Below are 20,254 nucleotides of genomic sequence, written 5' to 3'. Positions count from 1 at the left end.
TAGTGCTGACGTCTGTCGCAATTAGACGAGAAATGAATTTCCCAGAGAATGCCTCAAACAACAAAAATATAAGAAACTAAGATATTGAGGAATAATCTGGATTAAACCAGACCAAGTTATGCAACAGGCTGCAAATCGGTGTGGGGTGTACCGGGTGTACCATCAAATGGGCACGACACGAGCGCCACCAACAGCGGGACTAGACAACTCGGGTATAAGGTTACGTCAACGATTGCGTCATGAGTCATTGAGTGGGTCCAGCGAGGACACTTAATAGTTAACATCTCCCTCAATTTGAATCAATATTACATTTAAATGATTGAACAATATTCGTTTTAATATCTAATTATCTAAAATCCCCATTTTGATTAAATTCCACAAAAGACAAATTAGAGATAATGAGCGGGAATGGGAATTCGAGTCGTTGCGAGTCGATTATCACGAACGGGAGGTTACATAAGGCAGCGCAAAGGCGACGAAAAAGAGCTAAACAGACCGTGCTTAACGTTGCCTCAGAAGTCTTCCAAATAAGACACTAAAAATTGCATCAGTTTCAAAATGACTGAATTTAAAAAATATTTCCTGGATATGAAATTAAACGATCACAATGTCAGTTTAAAACTCGACTCGGGGTGTGATAAGCCCCTGATCAATAAAACCCTGTGGTCCCAGATAGGAGAGCCGGACCTGGTGAGTAATGGCGACACCAGGAGTTCGGCAACCGGAGTCATTCCGCTAAAGGGCGGATTCTTAGCCAAAATGAACTTTGCCGGAATTGATTTCGAATGTCCCGTCCAAGTGTCAGACGACGACAACACCAGAAACTTGATTGGCCGCCGAGCGTTACCATTTCTCGTCGATTTCGATTGGAACAAGTTCATCAGCGACGGAACACTCGCGATGGTATCCGATTTAACTTTGACTGATGAAATCAAAAAGCAACAACTGATGGATGACGCGCTCAAGTTGATATCGAAGCGATTCCATGTCAAGGTCTCGGTAGACCACAAACATTTCGGAATGATCCTGGATACGGGCGCCACTTGCTCGATTGCCGGTCTAGCGAAATGGAAAGAATTGGGTGAACCTCACATCAACCCGGTCAATCGTTTAGTTGAGAGCACCAGCAACCAATTCATCCCAATTCTGGGCGAGTGCTCCCTCAACATCAAGTACAACGGAACCGAGGCTCAGCTGCCACTCCTGATTGCCGATAACGACGAAATCCCGGCAATTTTGGGTACGAACTGGTTCGATTCTTTACAGCTCGACTTCAATTCAATTTTTCGAGGTATTAAGTTTCATAAGCCCCTCGAACAACCAGTCGCAGTGCCCGAATGAAAAAAAATTGTCTCCGATTGCGGGGATCACGACGGCAGCCGGCCGGCCCAACATCGCCACGTTAAGGGAAGAAAATGCCCGGCTGAAACCCCACTACCCGATTTTAAAAGACTAATAGAGTCAAAATCGTTCATGATCTAAAGAGCAGCGCCATTATTATAAATTACCTCTTTTCCCATCGCATTTTAATTGCAATAAAAATATCAAAATTTTGAAAGAGTTTTGATTCGTTCAGAGAAATGATTAAAACTAATTCGCTTTAGCTCGTGAATTTTTTTGTAAAATATTCGAAGGACTCCAAACGGGAAAACCTAAGATATTCTCAACAAAAATTGCGGGTATTATTAAAATTACAAATCGCATAATCCTTTTAACAACTCATTTTCACAAAACCAGAATGAAAAGTCGATGCGACAGTTATACAACTGTTAATACCTGTCTAAAAATCTTAAAACTATCATCCTGCAAAGGGATTAGACACGAGCGCCACCAACAGCGGAACCGGACAACTCAGGCATTACATGACTTCAACGATTGCGTCTCTAAAACGTGAACGCTTTTGTAAATAACGTCCCTATTTCTCATCCACAAATTTTTAATTGTTAATTGCTACAATGTCCAACCGTACAATTTAGTACAGGTTTTCGGTTCTTACTTAGAAAGAAAGTAAAAACAGAAATCTAATCTAAGCGCAATTGAAAAACTAAGGGCATTCAAATTCGCTTAGCGTTCCACTGCACAGAGAAAATGATTAGGTAACGCTATCTACGCAATTTGGGTGCCGTTAAAAAAAAAGTGGCCTCAAAAATGGCTTTCTCATCCCCAGCATACACTGATGGGTACAAGCGCAAAATGAAATAGAGATCCAGTTGGTTTTCCTACCTTGGTTGGAAGACTCGATGAATGAAATTACCGGAAGACGTCCCCGGAATACGTTCACATTCACATGAACGTACACGAGGAGATAAAAGGGGGAAAACTAGGAAGGGGTAATGAAGAAATGGCCGGATCCTCCAAGCAAACGAAAACGAACAACCTGTAAAAACCAATAAACAATTAAAATGCCATCACAAAAATAGTACAATTTCACAGGAAAATCAAAATGATGAATCAAAAACAGAAAGATCTCGGCAAATAAGGATTCGATTATAAGACAACGTTTGAAATTAATTGGCCGACCGTATCAATAGTCCAGACCAAAGTCACTCGAAACAATTGAAATATTTGGAATGCGCGTTTGTTCTTAAAGAAGACACAGACCTTTCGAGTTATATTCGGCAACAGGAACGGACTAGATAAAGTTCTCTCGCCTTATTCAAGGGCAAAGAGAACATCGCCCATTGTTGTCCATCGACTAATATAAAGATTGACGAAAGAAGCCCACGTCTAATCAAAACAAACAAACGTGGGACGGAATGAAACGTAAAAAAGGAAGAAGCGTAACGGAATCTCCTGTTGTTATTAGAAAGGAATAGGTATCGATAGTTGGAGGGCCAAGTCGACTTGCAAAGTGGCAATAACAAGTCGACTCTCAAAGTGGCCCAATAATTCCCGAAGGGAAAAAGAGGAAAGAAGATGCTCACAGGTAAGAGTGGCGTCCCACTTTTCGCAGTGGCAAGTGAATCAGTAGCAACTGGGAAAATGGCCATGGCTGGTCAAACCAACGCGGCTCTCGATATCGACGAGGTAAATTACAATTTTAAAAAACGTTTTCCTTTTTCGCCTGTTAAATTCATTCGACTCAAATTAGGAGGTCGAAATGGACCAGCAACAAGCTGAGACTCTACCGGCCAAGAAAAGCGATTCAATAACTCGAGTTGTTGCTAGTCGGCACGCGTTACTCTACTCGGTCGACGACATTCCACCCTGGCATCTTAGTTGTCTTTTAGGATTTCAGGTATTATTTTAAATTTTGATTTGACGCAATTCAAAATGATGACGACGACGTCAACTCGGCAGCGCGCTTTTGTGTCGATCTATACAAAGAATTTCGTAAGCATGTTTGAATCTAGGTCGCTAGATGTCCTACATTTTTGTTTTCAAATGCTTCGCGCCTCCAGCGACGACAGTGTTTCAAAACAATGTTTTCTGGCGCATTCCTTAAACTTTTGTTTATCCCTCCTACTACCCCAGCACTACTTGATGATGTTTGGGGGGACAATATCTGTGCCCTTCATCTTGACTCCAGCCTTGTGCATCGAAGAGAACGACCCCGTTCGCAGTGCCATCGTCTCCACCATCATTTTCGTCTCGGGAATCATCACCCTGCTGCAATGCACTCTGGGAGTCAGGTGGGTTTTCTTACCCCCCTTTATTTTGCTTGTCCATCCAAGGCTGAATGTTAACCTTCGTTTGGTGAAATCAATTACATCCGGGCGACAGGTTGCCGATAGTTCAAGGGGGGACGTTCGCTTTCTTGGTGCCCACATTCGCCATCCTCAATCTGCCGGAATGGAAGTGCCCGGCGCCAGGAGTCATGGCCAACATGACGTACGAGGATAAAACCGAATTGTGGCAATTGAGAATGAGGGAAGTTCAAGGCGCAATTGTAGTCGCTTCCGTCTTTCAATTCGCCATCGGAGTCTTCGGTATGAAATTGAATTTGGTTTTATTTCCTAACCTAAGACTCGTTTACAAGGAAATAATCATAAATTCATTAATAAGGGATTGTTGGATTGATTCTGCGATTCATTACTCCATTAACTATCGCTCCTGCTATTGTTATGGTCGGACTGTCCCTCTTCGGGGCGGCGGGAAACATGGCCGGCAAACACTGGGGCATTTCTGGATTGTAATTATTTTAATTATTTTAAAATTCCTTGTACATCCTAATAGCTATCTATTTTACAGGACAATCTTTTTGGTCATCGTCTTCTCTCAATACCTTAAAAACGTCAAATGTCCTTTGCCAACATTCCGCAAGGGGCAAGGATGGGGCGTGAAAAAACTCGACATCTTCACTCTTCTACCGGTAGATGGCAGCAATTGTACAAAAACAAAATAAATTCAAAATTCAAAATTGCTTCACAGGTTCTACTGAGCATCGTTCTCGTCTGGACATTGTGCGCTATCCTGACCGTGAGCGATGCCTTTCAGACAGGATCGCCAGCCAGAACCGACAATAAAATCAACATCCTCTACGAAGCCCCCTGGTTCCGGTTTCCCTATCCATGTAATGACAAACGAACGATTGAAAATTGCCCATAAAATTGACAACATTTCAATAATTGACAGGCCAATGGGGTCTGCCGACGGTGAGCGTAGCGGCCGTATTCGGGATGTTGGCGGGAGTTTTGGCTTCGGCCATCGAGAGCATTGGAGATTATTATGCTTGCGCAAGATTGGCAGGTGCACGACCACCTCCCGTTCACGCAATGAACCGAGGCATCGCCATCGAAGGACTCGGCTGCATTTTGGCCGGCCTGTGGGGATCTGGAAACGGAACGACCAGCTACTCGGAAAACATTGGAGCCATTGGCGTCACCAAAGTAAAATAATCTTCAAGTTCGAATAAAAGAAAAAGTAAAAATTAACCAAATTTCCCTTTTGTTAGGTGGGAAGTCGGAGGGTGATTCAAGCGGCCGCTCTAATGATGATGGTCTTTGGTGTCTTGTCGAAATTTGGAGCTCTTTTTATTACCATCCCAGAGCCAATTATCGGTGGGATATTCTGCGTCCTGTTTGGAATGATTGCAGCCACTGGTTTGGCCAATTTACAATTTATCGACCTCAACTCGTCAAGGAATTTACTCGTCCTCGGCTTCTCCATCTTTTTCTCTCTGGTGAACAATTAGGAAAAAGAAAATCTGACTTGCTTTCAACGTCTAATTTCCAATAATTCGCAGGTTCTATCTCAATGGATGAAAGCTAATCCTGGTGCCATCAACAGTGGGTCACAAATCTTTGATCAGATTGTTACCGTTTTGATGAGCACCAGCATGTTTACAGCAGGTGTTTTGGGTTTCTTTTTAGACAACACCATTCCAGGTAAAATAACTCGACAAATAAATTTAAAAAAAATTCTTTTAATGAAAAGATTTCCCTGAAAGGTACTGACGAAGAAAGAGGACTGACTAAGTGGCTGGCCCATCCTGATCCTAATACAAAAAGCAGCAATGAAGAGTCAGCACATGAACGGGAGTTGCCTCAGTGCACTTATGACATCCCCTTCATCACTCCTTGGTTGAAAAGGTAACCGTAACCCCATTCATTAAGCAAGACTTTCTCCTTGACACACTGGCTGACCAAAAACTCTTGGTGTGTCATTATTATTGAAAACAGACAAGAATGGGCAGCTTACTTGCCTTTCCTGCCATCCTATCGGCCAGAAGTTTGGAGTGGGAAGGCAAAGAGCTGGTGGAGAGGGGAGAACAAGTGCGAAGATAAGCCAAATGGTAAAACAGCTGCAATTCAGATGTCCTCTGTGGAGTGATGACTGGCTAGATTGATCAAAATCTTCATCCATTGTTCCCCATCAGCTGCCTGATAAAGTATTCGACACGTGGTCGTAACATCTGCTTCCTCTCAACTGCAACATAGAACAACCATGGCTCTTACAATGACTTATTTCTTTGTCTACTTTCGTATTATCTTGATTATCATTGTTTAATAAACATAATTACCTGGTTTATAACTGCTGAATATGGGATTTAATATTCAAACTTCAAACACCAGAAAAAAAACAAATCCATGACCATCAACCATCTCTGACGGCGAGATTAATCGATATGTCTGATTCCCGCGAATTAAATCGTTGTCTGTGTTGCCAAATTGGCATGCAACAGTCACGCCACCTTTATTGGCGCGATAAATAATTACTTCAAACAAATTCAATTTATTCCATTAGAAAAAATTTATTTTCCTTTAATTGTGATTACTTGCTGGTTATTCACTGCTTTTCACTAAAGGTGTCTGAATTCTCAAGGGCCATTTGTAATTTCCTTCCTATCAATTCTTTGATCGATTTATCCACGCCCAACTCTTTTGGGCTCATAATTTGCCAAACAGAACAAAATCAAGGATTGTCCAATTACCAAAATCAATCCAAAGTAATCTAATTTTTCTCATATATCAATTGAAGCAAATAATATTTTATCCAAAGTTCGTTTTCAGTAATCACGCCCATATGCTGCATTTCATTTCAGTCGTCGAATGACACTTCAGTAGGCGGAGCATTACTGTTCGTTATTTTAAATCATAAAGAGACGTATGCAAGTCCCATTGGAGAAAAAACACATTATCAAACTAAACGTTTATAGCTAAACTCGAATAATTCATAATATTTTATTAGTGGGAGTTTCTAGCAAAATTGTTCCCACCCACTGCTGTGCGGAAAAGGATCTTCCGAAGAGGCTGGCACACAATTTGATTATCTCAATAGCAAGAAATACGTTGGCTATATTATGTTATTTGATTGCTTGGCTGATTCAAATATTGGGCGCGAAAATAACTCAATACTTTTTCTAGTTTTCTTGAAATCATTTACAATAATGACACGAGTCGGTCTACATTTCTCATTTCAAATAGCCCACGCTTTCTTTTCAAACGACTGAACAATAGACTAGTAGTCTTTCACGCACTGACTTTGTTCACGCAAACAAAAGAGCGTTTTAAAAGCAAAGATTTGTTTAGCTTTAGGAGAAAGACAACAACAACTGGATGACCCTCTTCCATCACTCAGTGGAGCGAGAGCGTGACCGGAAACGAAGAGTCCCTGCTCTATACTTTATGAATGTTGAAAATGATATAATAAAGGCCAAGGTGAAACAAATTTACATTTAGATCTGCGCCATGGGGTTGTAGTGGCTATTTGTCTTTCACTGTTATACAACTTTCTCCTCCACTTTTTTCGCTTTCTGCTTCCAGGCTCGTCAACAAACAACTCGGTGATCTTTTGGAGTCGGCAACTGGTATAAAATGATTAAAATAATAAAAAGCAAACAAAACACTTTTCTTTACCCGGGGAGGAAGCTTTTTTTAATGGTTTGATCGCGGGTGTTTCATTCAAATACGAGAGATAATAGACACTGAGAAATGATGGTTAGTTTTGGGTTGATGTTAAGAGATGAATGAATGAAATAAAACACCTTTTCAGTCTTCATCACTGGACTCTGTTTGGACTACATTGGGGACTAGATTGCGGTCGTTGAGAATGCCGTGCTCGATGAGATAACTTTCGAGATCGCAGGTGGCAAATTCCTCGCCGAGTTCGTCTGTCATTCGGACGAAATTACCAAAGAGTTGGCCGGACTTGTAGGCTAACAGGGCTGGCACTCCGCTGACTTTAAAGTTGACCGACATGGAAATGAGAGACGGTCGAACGGTACAGAACTTGACGTGGGTGTAGGCCTTGGAAAGAGACTCGACAGCCTTGATGGCACTCAAACAACCGGGGCTGTTGGGCTCGTGAAGAAGGATGATTACACAGACAGATTTATCCTCCCCATCAACAGCTGCAAGGAAATGATCACAGTCCTTTAGGACGTGAACTGATCCAAATCTCAGTCGATTGGTTTCTCTGAGCAGCATTTCCTACCAAAACCAAACACAATTTAGGCAATAGAACAAATCACCAATTTTATCGGAAACTAACCTGCATTCTCTGCTGGACAAAATCCTGGATGCACGATTCATCCATCAGCTTGGCCAGCTCTTCTTCAAGTTTTTCTTCTTCCGATTTGGCCTTATCATCTTCAGCCTGTTGCAATCCATTTATGTTTTATCATCGCAAAAGTAAAGATGTAAATCGTTTTATAATAAACTAAAATATTAGAATGCTCACATTAGTTCTGCATGTAATGGAAAATTTCTTGGCCAACTTTGACAGTTCCTCCTTCTGCTCTTCCCTCCTTTCACGTTCAAGTTGCTTGAAACGCTGGTAATCTTTGATCACTCCTTTTGGCCCAGTCTGAAATTGAAAAATGCTAAACAATTGTTGTATATAATTTAGATAAAAATGGTAATTTACGTTGCAAGAAGTTCCATCCCACTGACAGCTGCCATTGGGGGCAGCTGGCTCGGCATCACCTGCTGCCGGTGGTAACTTCTCTCCGTCCTCGTCTTCACCTTCACTTTCACTGCTGCTACTGCAATAGTAATGCAGTTTCTCGCCCATCAACTTGTCGTCAAGTGTCGCCATGATTTTGAATCCCTTTGAATAATATGAAACAATAAATACCAAAAAAAGTAAGTCAAGAGAGCCACTTGACAGAAGACCTCAAAGTGTAAACAAACGTCAAGCGTCAGAGGAGGTTGCCAAGCGTCACAATACATGACCGAATTTTTCAACCGAAAATAAAAATGACGTCAGAAAAATAACACAACTGAATTTGCATTTCCTTTCAAATTTCAATAGGTGTTTTCAAGTGTTTTTATTATTATTCAAGGTGTTTTACGTGACACGATTTCTTTTTTCTAGAGTGTGTCCGTTTAAGAAAAATAAGGTTCTGTAAACTAGAGTGTGTGACAGTTATTTTTAATAAAGTCGTAAACGTCAATTAATGTTAGTGGGTGGTGAAAGCCTCCTTTAAATTGCAGTCATATTTCCATCGGAATGGACAAGTTGGTGGGAATCGCAGACCGGTGGGAATCGCAGACCCCCAATCACATTTAAACGTAAATATAATTGCTTTGCGGATCGATTTCCAGTCGACACGGTACGCCTAACTTTACCATACGTATACTTTCGAATTGGCAATCGCCAAAAAATTTCTCATTCGGACATTTCAAACAAAAAATTCGTGGAAAAGTTGGGTGGAAAGTTTAGTTTGCTTTGCCTTTGATGTCCAAATGTGTACACACGAATCTGGGAGCGCGTGTGTGTACCGACATTGTTTGATTTTTGCCGAGACGGTCGATTCACGGGTCACGTTTCTGCACTTGTACAAGCCGAGGGAAAGCGCGGATTAGTTTCAACTATTTGGCTAGTCATTGCTTGGATTTATTCATTTCGTTCGGATCTTATTGAGAAATTATTGACGTGAATTTGTCGATGGGAAAGTCATTATCGTCTTCCAGTTCGTGCGTAAAACGGATCAATTGATGAAATTCCCTAGATACGTGAAAAACGTTGATAATAAAACTGCTGGTGATTTTATAATACGAGTTTCTCCGGTTGCTGGATGATTTGATACTTTCACTCGACTGCATTCGTCATAATAAAGAGTAGCAGAAAAAAGAAGAAGAATAGTATACTTACTTCTTTTGTCCGACGTTGACTGGCCACCAGTGTGGCTAATGTGTTTCGTCATCGCGTCCATCTCTCGCGGTCCTTATGGCCAGCAGCAGCAGCTGCGTAGTCTAGATGATGAATGCAAAAGTTGAACGAGTCCTATACGACATAAAAGATGAAACAAATGTGAAATCTCATGACGCCGTCGTCACTTTCTCGCCGCTGGTGAAAGCGTTCGTCCATCATAATCTTAATTGAATTAACAGTCTTAAATGCAAACATTAAAAGCTCACCCAACAAGACGAAATGTTAATCCAACAAACGACTTACATTTTGTTGGCATAAATTAACCATAAATAATCGACTGCGCTTTATCCACCGGAGCGTGTTTAATAATAAGTATCACGTAATCTCCTTTTAACAAAACGGCAGCCGAGGATGAAGGGCCGTGTTCTTCTTTTGTTATTTCTAATTTTCCTTTTTTTGGCTGTGCTGTGCGCGGGGGTTATTCTTACGTTGTTGTGTTTAGCCGACGGAGAATTTTATGTATACCAACACGGACTCTCTCTCTCGGTGCTGCTTCTTTATGGCGGCCTGAAAAGAAGTAAAGAAAAGGGTCCGGCCAGCAGATTTCTAGGGATGAAAGAAGATGAGCGATGAGCGAGAGTGCTCCTATAAAAGCCCAGTGGTTCGATGGACAGAGTCATCATTCAATCGCCGCTTGTCTCCTGTTGAGGTTTGCCAATCATCTAACCAGTGGATCAAGATTCAATCATGTTCAAGGTAAGATTAAGAACAAAAATTTAAAAAAAGTTTTAACTTATTAATTCTTACCACTTAATTTCAACAGTTCCTAGTGGTCAGCTGCCTCGTTGTGGCAGTTGCTCATGGCTCATCCATCGCTGCTGCAAAGAAAATCACAGAGCGCAGTGATTACGACACGGAATCTATTCCAGGTCAGTTTCCGATTTCTTCTTTTATTCTTTTTTAAATTTTTCATTTAATTGAAATTGAATCATTTGATTTCCTCGTTCAGGAACGCCATTTTTCGGAGTAGGCCCGGAAGATAACAGCATCGACAGATCTGGAAATTACGGAAGTGAATCAGCTGGAAGTAGCGGCGCTGCTGGAGGTTACGGGGCTGGAGAATCTTCCGCTTCTTTTTCGGCTGGTCCGGAATACGGAAGCGGTAGCCAAGGATCTAGCGGCGGGTATGACTCATCATCCGGCTCAAGTGACGGAGGATACGGCGGCCAGGAATCCTGGACACCCGTCCAGCAACAAATTCCGGCACCCACTAGTAGCGGATACGGCGATCAATCCGGGCCAGCAGATTTCCCAAGTGGTGGCCAATCATCCGGCGGCTACGGCGCAGCGGAAGTCATTACGGTCCCAAATGTTCCCATCGACAGTTATGGTGGATCCGAGCAACAAAGTTACGGCGGATCTTCTTCTTCCGGAGGAGGAGATTTCGGCGGTTCATTCTCCTCCGGTGGCTATGGCGAATCACCTGCTGTTGGTCCGTCCACCGACGGAGGATATGGAGGTGGATCGAGTGCTGGAGGCTTCGGTGCGGCTGAATTTCATGGCGAAAGTCAATCACAAGGTTACGAAGCTGAAGGAGGACCTGCTTCCGTCGGGTACGGCCAATCCTCTCCCCAGCAGGAATCTTCCGGTTATGGCGGAGCACCTTCTTTACCCATTCAAGTCCAGCCTCAGATTCCAAGTGGGGGCGGATACCAAAGCGGAAATAATCAGGGCAGCAATGCTGGAGGTTATGGCCAATCCGCTGCTCCAATCCAGCCCTTGCCTCAATCCGGTGGCAACAGTTACGGTGGTGGTCAGCAGGTTCCCGTTCCACGTCTTCCATCAGCTGGCAACTATGGCCAGTCTGCTGCCCCGGCTATTCCAATTCCGCAATCCAGTGGAGGTTATGGTGGACAATCATCGCAGGGCTCTTCCGGCTATGGTAGTCCACAGCCTCAACCTGTTCCGGTTCCTTCCGGCGGTGGTGGCTACGGTGGGGGCGGATCGAGCCAACAACAACAAGGATCTTCAGGATATGGTGGCCAGCAATCTCCTATTCCGTCAATTCCAATTCCGCAATCCGGTTATGGCGGTCAATCATCGCAGGGGCCTTCCGGCTACGGTAGCGCACAGTCTCCTCCATCAGTTCCGGCTCCTTCGGGCGGTGGCGGCTACGGTGGTGGTGGATCCAGCCAGCAACAAGGATCATCAGGATACGGTGGACAGCAGATTCCTGTTCCAATTCCGCAATCCGGTTATGGCGGTCAATCATCACAGGGTTCTTCCGGCTATGGTAGTCCACAGCCTCAACCTGTTCCGGTTCCTTCCGGTGGTGGAGGATACGGTGGTGGCGGATCAAGCCAACAACAAGGATCAGGATCATATGGAGGCCAGCAGTCCCCCGTTCCAATTCCGCAATCAAGTGGAAGTTATGGCGGACAATCATCACAGGGGCCTTCTGGTTATGGTGGTGCCCCTTCGGCTCCTTCCGGCGGAGCGGGCTACGGTGGAGGCGGGTCAAACCAACAAGGATCAGGATATGGAGGCCAGCAGTCCCCTGTACCGGCAATTCCAATTCCGCAATCAAATGGAGGCGGTTACGGCGGACAGCCGTCGATTCCACGACCTGCAGGCCCTTCCGGTTACGGTGGAGGCGGATCCAGCCAGCAACAACAGGGATCTTCAGGATATGGTGGCCAGTCAACTGCTCCAGTCCAAAGGCCAGCAGCGGCTCAATCAGGAGGTAATTACGGCGGATCGCAATCTCGTCCTGCTGGATACTCTGGCGGTGCAGGATCGAGCCAGCAAGGGTACAGCAATGGCCCAGCACCTCAGCAACACGGACAAAGTTCAAGTGGCAATTACGGCGGTGGCCAACAGCAGGCGCCAATCCAACGACCAAGTCTTCCATCCGGCGGCGGATCATATCAGCCAAGACCTGCTCCAGCACAAAGTTCAGGAAATTATGGCGGCCAGGCCCCACGGCCTCAATCCGGTGGCGGGTACAATGGGCCATCAGCTGGACCAATTCAGAGGCCTAGTCCTCCCAGTCAAGGAGGATATGGAGGTTCACCACCCCGCCCAGCTCCATCAGGTCCATCCGGATATCGAGGACCATCGGCTCCGTCTTTCATTCCCATTGCACATGCAGCTCAGTCTTCCGGCGGAAGTTACGGATCATCCGGCCAACAACAGCAACAACAGGGATATGGGGGTGCACCTCGCCCAGCTCCAGCTCCATCCGGAGGTGGTGGATACGGTGGTGGAAATCAGCAGCCTCCTAGACCATCCGGTGCTGGAGGGTATGGATCATCTAACCAGCAACAGCAAGGATCGTCAGGATATGGAGGCCAACAACAGCAAAGGCCGTCGTCTTCATCAAATTACGGGGGCGCCGGTCCATCAGCACCTCGTCCTTCCGGCGGTGGAGGATACGGATCGTCTCAGCCCCGCCCATCAGTTCCAGCTCCTTCCGGCGGAGGGGGCTACGGTGGATCAAGCCAAGGATCGTCAGGATATGGTCAATCCTCCGTAAGGCCATCAGCTCCTTCCGGCGGTGGTGGCTATGGATCAGCCCCATCACGTCCAGCTCCATCATCCGGAGGTGGCGGCTACAGTAGCGGATCTCAGCAGCAGCAATCTCGTCCATCGGCTGGAAACTATGGTGGTGGCAGTAGCCAAGGAGGTGGGTACGGTGGTGGATCGGCTCGTCCTCCAGTCCCGGTTCCTTCCGGCGGTGGGTACGGAGGAAATTCCGGATCTAGCTATGGCGCTGGATCAGCCCCAGTTCCCGTGCAAGTGGCCCCTTCCAAAGGAATCAGTTATGGTAATTTAACAATTGGAATTGATTGTGTAATCAAATTTAGTTGTGAATAATTGTAACCTGGTATTTTCCTATTGTGTTTGTTCCAGGTAATAGCCGCTCGACTGGATTGAGCTCTCTGCCTCCGGCGATGATTTCATTGGACGCTCCGTTCGTCCCGTCTGTTCTCCTTTCGTCCAGCGCTTCGTCCAGCGGATACGGCCGTTGATTCCAGCATCCTTGACTGCAAAATATCTTTTATTAATAGAAGAAATCATTTTCGTTTTCTCACGATAGGTTTTTATTACCTCTGTATCATAGCTTCCACTTTCCCACATGTAATTCCGCGTTTTTATTCTTGACATTTCGTCAGTTTCTGGTCGACTCGATGAGAAAACAATCGACACCTTTATAACCAAAAACACAATTTTATAGAGCACATTAGTATAGGCTAGCATAAGGGAAAAGAGCATCACCATTTCACCATCATCGGTTGCCGTTGTCTCATTCGTGTATCTCAACGGCTTCGTTTATATAGATCAAATAAAAATTACGATTACTCCAATTCTATTTCAATTGTTAAAAATGTATGGACGAACAGCAGAGTCTGGTTGGCTAAATTACACGAGTGTGGGATCTGGCTAACTTGATAAGCTGTGCATAAGCAGAGAATTATTTTCAATATTATTTTCGAACTCGGCATGAAACAACATTTCTTGTAACGAACGTCGGTTTCGTTTCCTAAATAAAATCCCACGATGAATTCAAATTCAATTGAAAATCCAAATTAATTTGAAAATAAAAAAATAAAGATCGATGACGGATCGGTCCAGTTGTGACAAGTGTAAGCTGTGCGGTGCTGGAACCCAGATGAGTCACGTCGTGCCGTTGGGTGTGCCAGGTATACATCACGCAAGTTTCAAAAACGACAGGCAGTTCGGATGAACGAACGAAACACGGTCGAAAAAGATGGTCACCAAAGTGGCCAGAAGGGGAAACAAACAAACGCCAAATGTGCCGCCCAGCAGCTCTGTTCATTTTGAGAAATGAGGATAAGAGATATGGTTCGCTTACCTGTCGAATCTGATAAGAATCGCCAGCAGGTGCGAACGGCAGGTGCATTGACGGGCCATTTTGAAACGGCTGCCGGCCGTCGCCATGATGGACGACGCCATTGGAGACACCGACGAAATTATGCAGCAAACAGGGCCGAATCTGCTTAAAAGTAAAACTGAAAATAATGAAAAGGCGGGATTAAAATCGATTAAAATGGCGGCCTCAGCCATCTAATACATGAACATGGTGGCTGGATAAATCTTTGATGCGGCTGTAATAACATCTCTGCCCTACTGAAAATAAAAAAAAACGAGAGTTCACATTCTAATTCCATAACAAATGAACAGCCGAGCCTAGTTGCCTATATGACACAAAAAAATCTTTGATAGAGATATTATAGGGGCCCTTTAGACCATTCAACCAGTGAAGTTATAGTAACTGTAATCACTACGCGTTGATAACAAGTACACCATCGGGCATGGAAAAAAGAAACAATGTGGATGAATCAACTCGCAGGATAAATCCAAGCCAGAACAGAACAAGGGACCACAGCACTTTAATTTGCTACTATTGAATGGGACCCATTATGTTTTTACAAACCAGGCAGCAGTCTGTTTTGGGTTTTTCTTAAACAAACCCATTGTCCCAAAATAGAGAAGAATAAAAAGGGAAAAGCATTGACTAACAAAAGTCTCTTAATGGACAACATGATGAAATTTGAATTGTTTTCAATATAAATCAATGTCTGAAAGTAAAATTGACGGTAACTTTAATACATATGGGGTGGAGCATACAGCAGCAGCAATTTTGCAAAATATCAGATGAAAGCTCAGAAATATGCCGGACAAACACGACACCCTTAAATTTTAAAATGTTTTCTATGAATGATGATTATACCAATATTGTGTCATCAAGTAAGGGTGCTGGAGCCATTACATTCCATTGGCTGCTGTCAGCTCGAGCAAAATATACATTATTAGCATCAACGGTGCTGCTGATACATATATGACTGCCCAAATGTTGTAAATATTTAACTTTATTACATAACAATCATATAGTTTTCATGCAATGAAGAATGAAGTGTAGGTGTTTCAGTTTGTGCCAAATTCGTACCTATTGCTTCGTACACTGCGTCAATGGAAACACTATTATATACCTTGTTATATTTGTGGGTCTGTATATTTTCGATATTTTTTATCATCATCGTAATAACAATTACTGATTATATTATCATCATCAGGCGTTCTAGTCGTTTCCCAGCAGCACAGCTATTCGAAACTCATCATCAACTCATCACCGTTGTCTTGTTATTGTCTGCTGGACGTCATCGGCTGATTGTCTCCAGCAGTGCCCGCGGCAGTGCCAAGGAACATCATGCTCGTTCACATCTCGCAGTGTCAGAGCGTCAAATACGCCCAGCAGCAGCATCTCAAAACTCAAATGATAATAACAGCGTCTCTCACTCCTGCTGTCGCTCGTTATGGCCTATTAATGCTGCTAACCGTTATATTATAGTGTATTTAACTATTATGCGATCCGCGCGACGGAAGAGTTCTTCCAACAGACTTGCTCGCAGACTGGGTTTTCCAAAAGTGACTATATATCTTGGCCACTTTTCTCTCTATTCGGCCAATTCTGTGCAGCAGCCGACTCATCATCAACCGCTTCCGTCAACCCAGCAATCCCTTTCGCTTCCCAGTCGCCGTTGCTCCAATAATAATGAGCAGCAGCAGCAATGAGTCATTTCAAAAAAAAAAAAAATGCTGGCGCCCCGATTTGTATAAGGTATGATCAAAATATAATAAGGCGCCGGAAGTTAATTTGGTCAAATGTTTTCCCACATTTCGTTTCTCGCATTGAATTACTATACGGCATCCTCTATAACCTTTACGCGGAATTCAAAGGTTACATATATATAACAATATTTTACAAACCTTGATGCATTTTGCAACAACCTGCTGTAAAGTTTCCGCCGTCATCATATATAGCCACCCAGTGTTTCCTCTTTTTATTTGATTTCTGCTGGCAGTTGGGAAAATTCAAATCGATTTTTTTTTTGATAGTCTCTTAATTCCGCGAAGGAGACGAGCTGAAAATCCTCAAAACGATTCCCTTTCACTATAACGATTGATGTCATATCGGTTTCAAAAATGGAGGTATAGGCCTATATATAAGTTTCTATAGCTTGATGCAATCGGTTATTCTTCAGAATAAAGCATTACCGATACCATTTTTGCTGATGATTCTATTGACATTACACAGCAGCACAGTTACATTTTCGCACAACAATGTACCGCAGCAATAGTCAAATAGAGTTCACGTATACAGAAGGGTTGCAGAAGTACTGTAATTGTTATAAACAGCACAAGAATCATTCGTTGCTTTGCTGGTTATTGCGCCAATGGAAACAATACCGAACCGTTGCATTATATTGATATATGATTAAACTTATATCCCTATCCCTATTGGTACTTGTTATCCTCCTCAGCAGCAGTCCCTTCTGACCAAATGCCGGTTAAACAAATCAATTTAAGGCTTTTACGGTCGTGGGGAATCTCCATCAAGGCACTGCAAAATCACGTCACACTCAGCACCAGTTTCACTTTGAACTATAGCTCTCGTCATATACAAAAAGTCGTCTGTTGTTATACCCTTTGTTTGCGATTTCTCGACCGTTTACCGTCAATATACCATATAATGTCCTTCCCCCCCCCCCCCCAATTCCAGTGGAATGCAAATTCGGAAAAAAATTAAAAAAAAAACAAAAACATAATTTGAATTTGGTTGAACCCTCTGGAATCAGCACAGTCCAGCAGCTTGCTAAATTGTTGTTCGGAACATGATGGTAGCCCTATTATTTAAAGTCCAAATTTTCCATTTCACCCTTGGAGAATTTGCTCTACCACGAATACGTCACCGAAAAAGAATGACGTCAATTATATTTCATTCAATTTTTGACGTCAAAGAATTTGGCGACAACATGCGCCACCCGATCTGCGACTCGACCCGTCGGGTGCATGTGTGTAGTGGGAAACAGCACAAGCAAAGCGGTCACATCTAATCCAAATTTCAAAATTCCTAGTAATAATATCGTATAGCATCATACCATACATAATATGGTTTATCAGGGTGCATTCAGCACCTAGATTCCCTGTTAGAAGACCTAATTGCAATAGCTTTGACAGTATAGCAATTATTTTCTGCTTTTATAGCTGTGATCACTATGGTGAAACGGATCGCAAGATCCTCCAAGCTCCAAGCATTGAAACTATTTGTCAACATTTTGCTATGTACATCAAGAGTTAGAGAGAGACATTGTCCAATGCATTCATGCTGGCCCTGTGTATGTTGATGTTGATGAGAAAAATCCGTACCCGCTTCTTCCCCCCCGTCTGGTTCCCTCTCATTGGCATTGAAAATTTGAAATACAAAATGAAATGTCGTTTCAATCGAATATTCACAAAGGCATGCTGACATTCGCAACACACACTTTGTGAATACTTTTCAAAACGAATCATTTGATTTGATTTTTTCCGCTTGTTTTGTGCTGCTCTGCCATGCTGGGGAACTGATGCGTGTGCTGGCAATCCAACTTAGCCGTAATAATATAGTCTATGTCGCGTGCAGCCTAACTAGTGGCAAAACCTATACGTAATATTGCAACGTAACAATAAATTGCTGGGCAAAGCTAGCTGATGCGTTCCGACCAGCAAGAGTTGAAATCCAAAAATGTCACTCGTCGCCGGTATTATACATGGTCGCAGCTGTCAAAGCGCCTAGCTATAAAGAAATGCAACGCGTTCCATCCCGACCCGAGTACCAAGACCGAATGACACGGCAGTGTGACTGGCAAGAGAGACGAAACCTTCCACCAACATACAGGAAGTGCTGCAGGGCAATCAAATAAGGGGTATAGGAGTAGGAGGACTCTTTATGCTCTCCTGTCTGATAATATAATGTATACTATAGCAATATTCACGTCTCGGCCGAATAAGAATTGCATGATGTTGGTCGTGCTTTGCATACTACGGCCTTTTTGATTTAGTCTATGATAGTCCCCTTTCTAATCACAATGGACGTACAGTACGCCATATGTCAGCACGATGAGCTGTGGATGAATTATAGACCAGACTATATACAGAGCCTATCAACCCTGCAGTCTATTATACTCTATACATTTCCATAAACCGCCATATAATCCCTAAACTTTGTGAATGGAACCATCAATCACTCAAAAATGTTTGATTTAAGTTAGGTGTGTCGCCGATATAAAAGAAAACGAAACATTTATCGTCCCTGCAGGTGCATGGACCATTTAGAGTCATAAAGTCCCGTGTCGCCGTTATTATATATCGCCGGATGTCCTTTCACCCTTTGCACTGCTGCCTGTTTTGTCTATTCGACTCAAATGCTATACGTATACATACAGTGCGTGACTAAACGTGAAAGCCAACATGCTGTCGTTTGCGTCGATCTCTTTAGAGTTCCAATAATAATGCTTTATTTTCCCTATAACGAGGAGGACGGCCGCTGTGGCGACAGGTGGCCATGTAATTGCTTCAAGTGTTTAAAGCACAAATGTTTTTGAATTAGATTTTTTTTACAACCAACTGCTAACAAAGCTGTGAGGTAAAAAGCCGGGCCTGATCTGCATCAGTCGTTCTACAATTTAATATGAGTTATTCCAATAAACCCTGGCTGAGCAGCGAAACAAAAACGAGCTGAGAAAATGAACTGAAGAAAAAGAAAAATAATTACCAGTCGAAGCGACTATAGCTCTAGAATAATTCTATACTCCGTGCTGTCACGATTCATAGATATAATCAACAAGCCACTAAAGTACTGAACAGCAGTCAAAAAAGGAAGAATAGAGATAGAATGTTGTCCTACCTTGATGCATGGGAAATATACGGGCATGCAGGCGTATTCATCCACAAGTATATGCTCGTATGCGTCATCCATCCGCAGAATCCACCAGCAGTGGGAAACAGCAGGGTGAAAGAGGATGTCCTCGTGAATACACCCACACCACTCACAAGGGTGTACACAAGGACATTTAAAGAAAGGGGGGGAAAGAGATAGGTAACTCGATTGATGACATTGATGGTTTCTCCAATCCAGGGGGGGGGGATGCTGTTTATCTAAATAAAAAATAGAAAATGAGTTACGGGAAATTAGATTGACAGAAACAACAAGTAAAGAAAAGTTGAAAATGAGACAGCGCAGTGTAAAACCTAATTGTTAAAAAAAAAAACACAGGAGAATTGAAGGTTATGTAATGCATTACATTTATGCAAGTGATGCATGTTTAAAAAACAGCTAGCAATTTAAAAGGAAATTAACGGAAATCATTACCCAATGAAAAATGATTGGCCTACTGCTAAGATTGTTGATGACGAAAGGTATACCCACCCAAGCAGAACTGTCACTCCTTTTGTTGGTGACGTTCTGGCGTTGGCCAAGGCCTCAAATCTGCACAAAGGAAAAGGTTATACATACAGTGTAAACAAAACTGTCATGCATCGTTATGGGGGCTCAAGCTAAATTGATAATGTTAAAATGCTAATCAGAAACAAACAATCCACAAATTTGTAACAGGTTTCTCTCCAAACTCTAGACTGTATGAGCAGTTAATAAGCTCCCAGCAAATCATTGCATTTGTTTTGTTATGGTTTCATTTACCTGTCAAACAACATGGAAAGAGTGTGTATTCAGCGACCCTTCCAAAAAATTGGTCGTTCTGTTTTCCGTCTCTTTTTCGACATCATCACTTGCCATCCATAAACAAAACGAAAGCAGACGACACTAAGCTCATGCTTTCTACACTACCCAAATGATAATAGAACTATCGATAAAAAT

At 43.2% G+C, this 20,254-nt stretch overlaps 4 protein-coding genes across 8 annotated transcripts in view; 3 read left to right on the top strand and 1 right to left on the bottom strand.

The window, feature by feature from the left end:
* Window positions 1–20,254, top strand: part of LOC124196773 (probable glutamate receptor) — a 104,707-nt gene that overhangs the window by 25,284 nt on the left and 59,169 nt on the right. The gene's annotated exons all lie outside the window — the stretch shown is intronic.
* On the top strand, window positions 2,913–5,973 carry LOC124196774 (solute carrier family 23 member 1-like). The gene is made up of 12 exons (XM_046591991.1): window positions 2,913–3,027; window positions 3,092–3,238; window positions 3,475–3,632; window positions 3,724–3,929; window positions 4,006–4,132; window positions 4,192–4,312; window positions 4,372–4,513; window positions 4,576–4,829; window positions 4,895–5,122; window positions 5,186–5,327; window positions 5,390–5,531; window positions 5,622–5,973. Exons 1-12 carry the CDS (start codon window positions 2,917–2,919, stop codon window positions 5,770–5,772), a joined length of 1,929 nt encoding a protein of 642 aa, XP_046447947.1. The 5' UTR covers window positions 2,913–2,916; the 3' UTR covers window positions 5,773–5,973.
* Window positions 7,125–10,163, bottom strand: LOC124196802 (phosducin-like protein). Of its 4 annotated transcripts, none has more exons than XM_046592039.1 (5): window positions 10,026–10,163; window positions 9,538–9,669; window positions 8,122–8,490; window positions 7,933–8,037; window positions 7,125–7,871 (listed from the first exon to the last, which is right to left on the bottom strand). In XM_046592039.1, the coding sequence occupies exons 3-5, from the start codon at window positions 8,476–8,478 to the stop codon at window positions 7,431–7,433; spliced, it is 903 nt and encodes a 300-aa protein (XP_046447995.1). In that variant the 5' UTR covers window positions 8,479–8,490; window positions 9,538–9,669; window positions 10,026–10,163; the 3' UTR covers window positions 7,125–7,430. The 4 variants fall into 4 exon arrangements, with proteins under 4 accessions (XP_046447995.1, XP_046447994.1, XP_046447992.1 ...); XM_046592038.1 differs by lacking the exons at window positions 9,538–9,669; window positions 10,026–10,163 and adding an exon at window positions 8,556–8,627 and having other exon boundaries at window positions 8,122–8,247; window positions 8,308–8,490; XM_046592036.1 differs by lacking the exons at window positions 9,538–9,669; window positions 10,026–10,163 and adding an exon at window positions 8,556–8,627.
* Window positions 10,204–13,904, top strand: LOC124196769 (spidroin-2-like). Of its 2 annotated transcripts, none has more exons than XM_046591985.1 (4): window positions 10,204–10,293; window positions 10,361–10,461; window positions 10,545–13,363; window positions 13,450–13,904. In XM_046591985.1, the coding sequence occupies exons 1-4, from the start codon at window positions 10,285–10,287 to the stop codon at window positions 13,566–13,568; spliced, it is 3,048 nt and encodes a 1,015-aa protein (XP_046447941.1). In that variant the 5' UTR covers window positions 10,204–10,284; the 3' UTR covers window positions 13,569–13,904. The 2 variants fall into 2 exon arrangements, with proteins under 2 accessions (XP_046447941.1, XP_046447940.1); XM_046591984.1 differs by having other exon boundaries at window positions 10,205–10,293; window positions 10,361–10,466; window positions 10,547–13,363.

Source organism: Daphnia pulex, chromosome 7, assembly GCF_021134715.1.
Source record: "Daphnia pulex isolate KAP4 chromosome 7, ASM2113471v1".
Classification (NCBI taxonomy): Eukaryota; Metazoa; Arthropoda; class Branchiopoda; order Diplostraca; family Daphniidae; genus Daphnia; species Daphnia pulex.
Note: the sequence above shows the minus strand (reverse complement) of the source record. Positions and strands in the feature narration are given on the sequence as shown.

Coding starts and splice junctions, on each gene's coding strand:
- LOC124196774 (XM_046591991.1), top strand. CDS start 2,917: ATGCTCACAGGTAAGAGTGGCGTCCCACTTTTCGCAGTGGCAAGTGAA. Junction 3,930..4,005: donor ATTCGCCATCGGAGTCTTCG/GTATGAAATTGA, acceptor TTCATTAATAAG/GGATTGTTGGATTGATTCTG. Junction 4,133..4,191: donor CACTGGGGCATTTCTGGATT/GTAATTATTTTA, acceptor TCTATTTTACAG/GACAATCTTTTTGGTCATCG.
- LOC124196802 (XM_046592036.1), bottom strand. CDS start 8,612: ATGTATTGTGACGCTTGGCAACCTCCTCTGACGCTTGACGTTTGTTTA. Junction 8,038..8,121: donor CCATTACATGCAGAACTAAT/GTGAGCATTCTA, acceptor GGATTGCAACAG/GCTGAAGATGATAAGGCCAA. Junction 7,872..7,932: donor TTGTCCAGCAGAGAATGCAG/GTTAGTTTCCGA, acceptor TGGTTTTGGTAG/GAAATGCTGCTCAGAGAAAC.
- LOC124196769 (XM_046591984.1), top strand. Junction 10,467..10,546: donor CGACACGGAATCTATTCCAG/GTCAGTTTCCGA, acceptor TTCCTCGTTCAG/GAACGCCATTTTTCGGAGTA. Junction 13,364..13,449: donor TTCCAAAGGAATCAGTTATG/GTAATTTAACAA, acceptor TGTTTGTTCCAG/GTAATAGCCGCTCGACTGGA.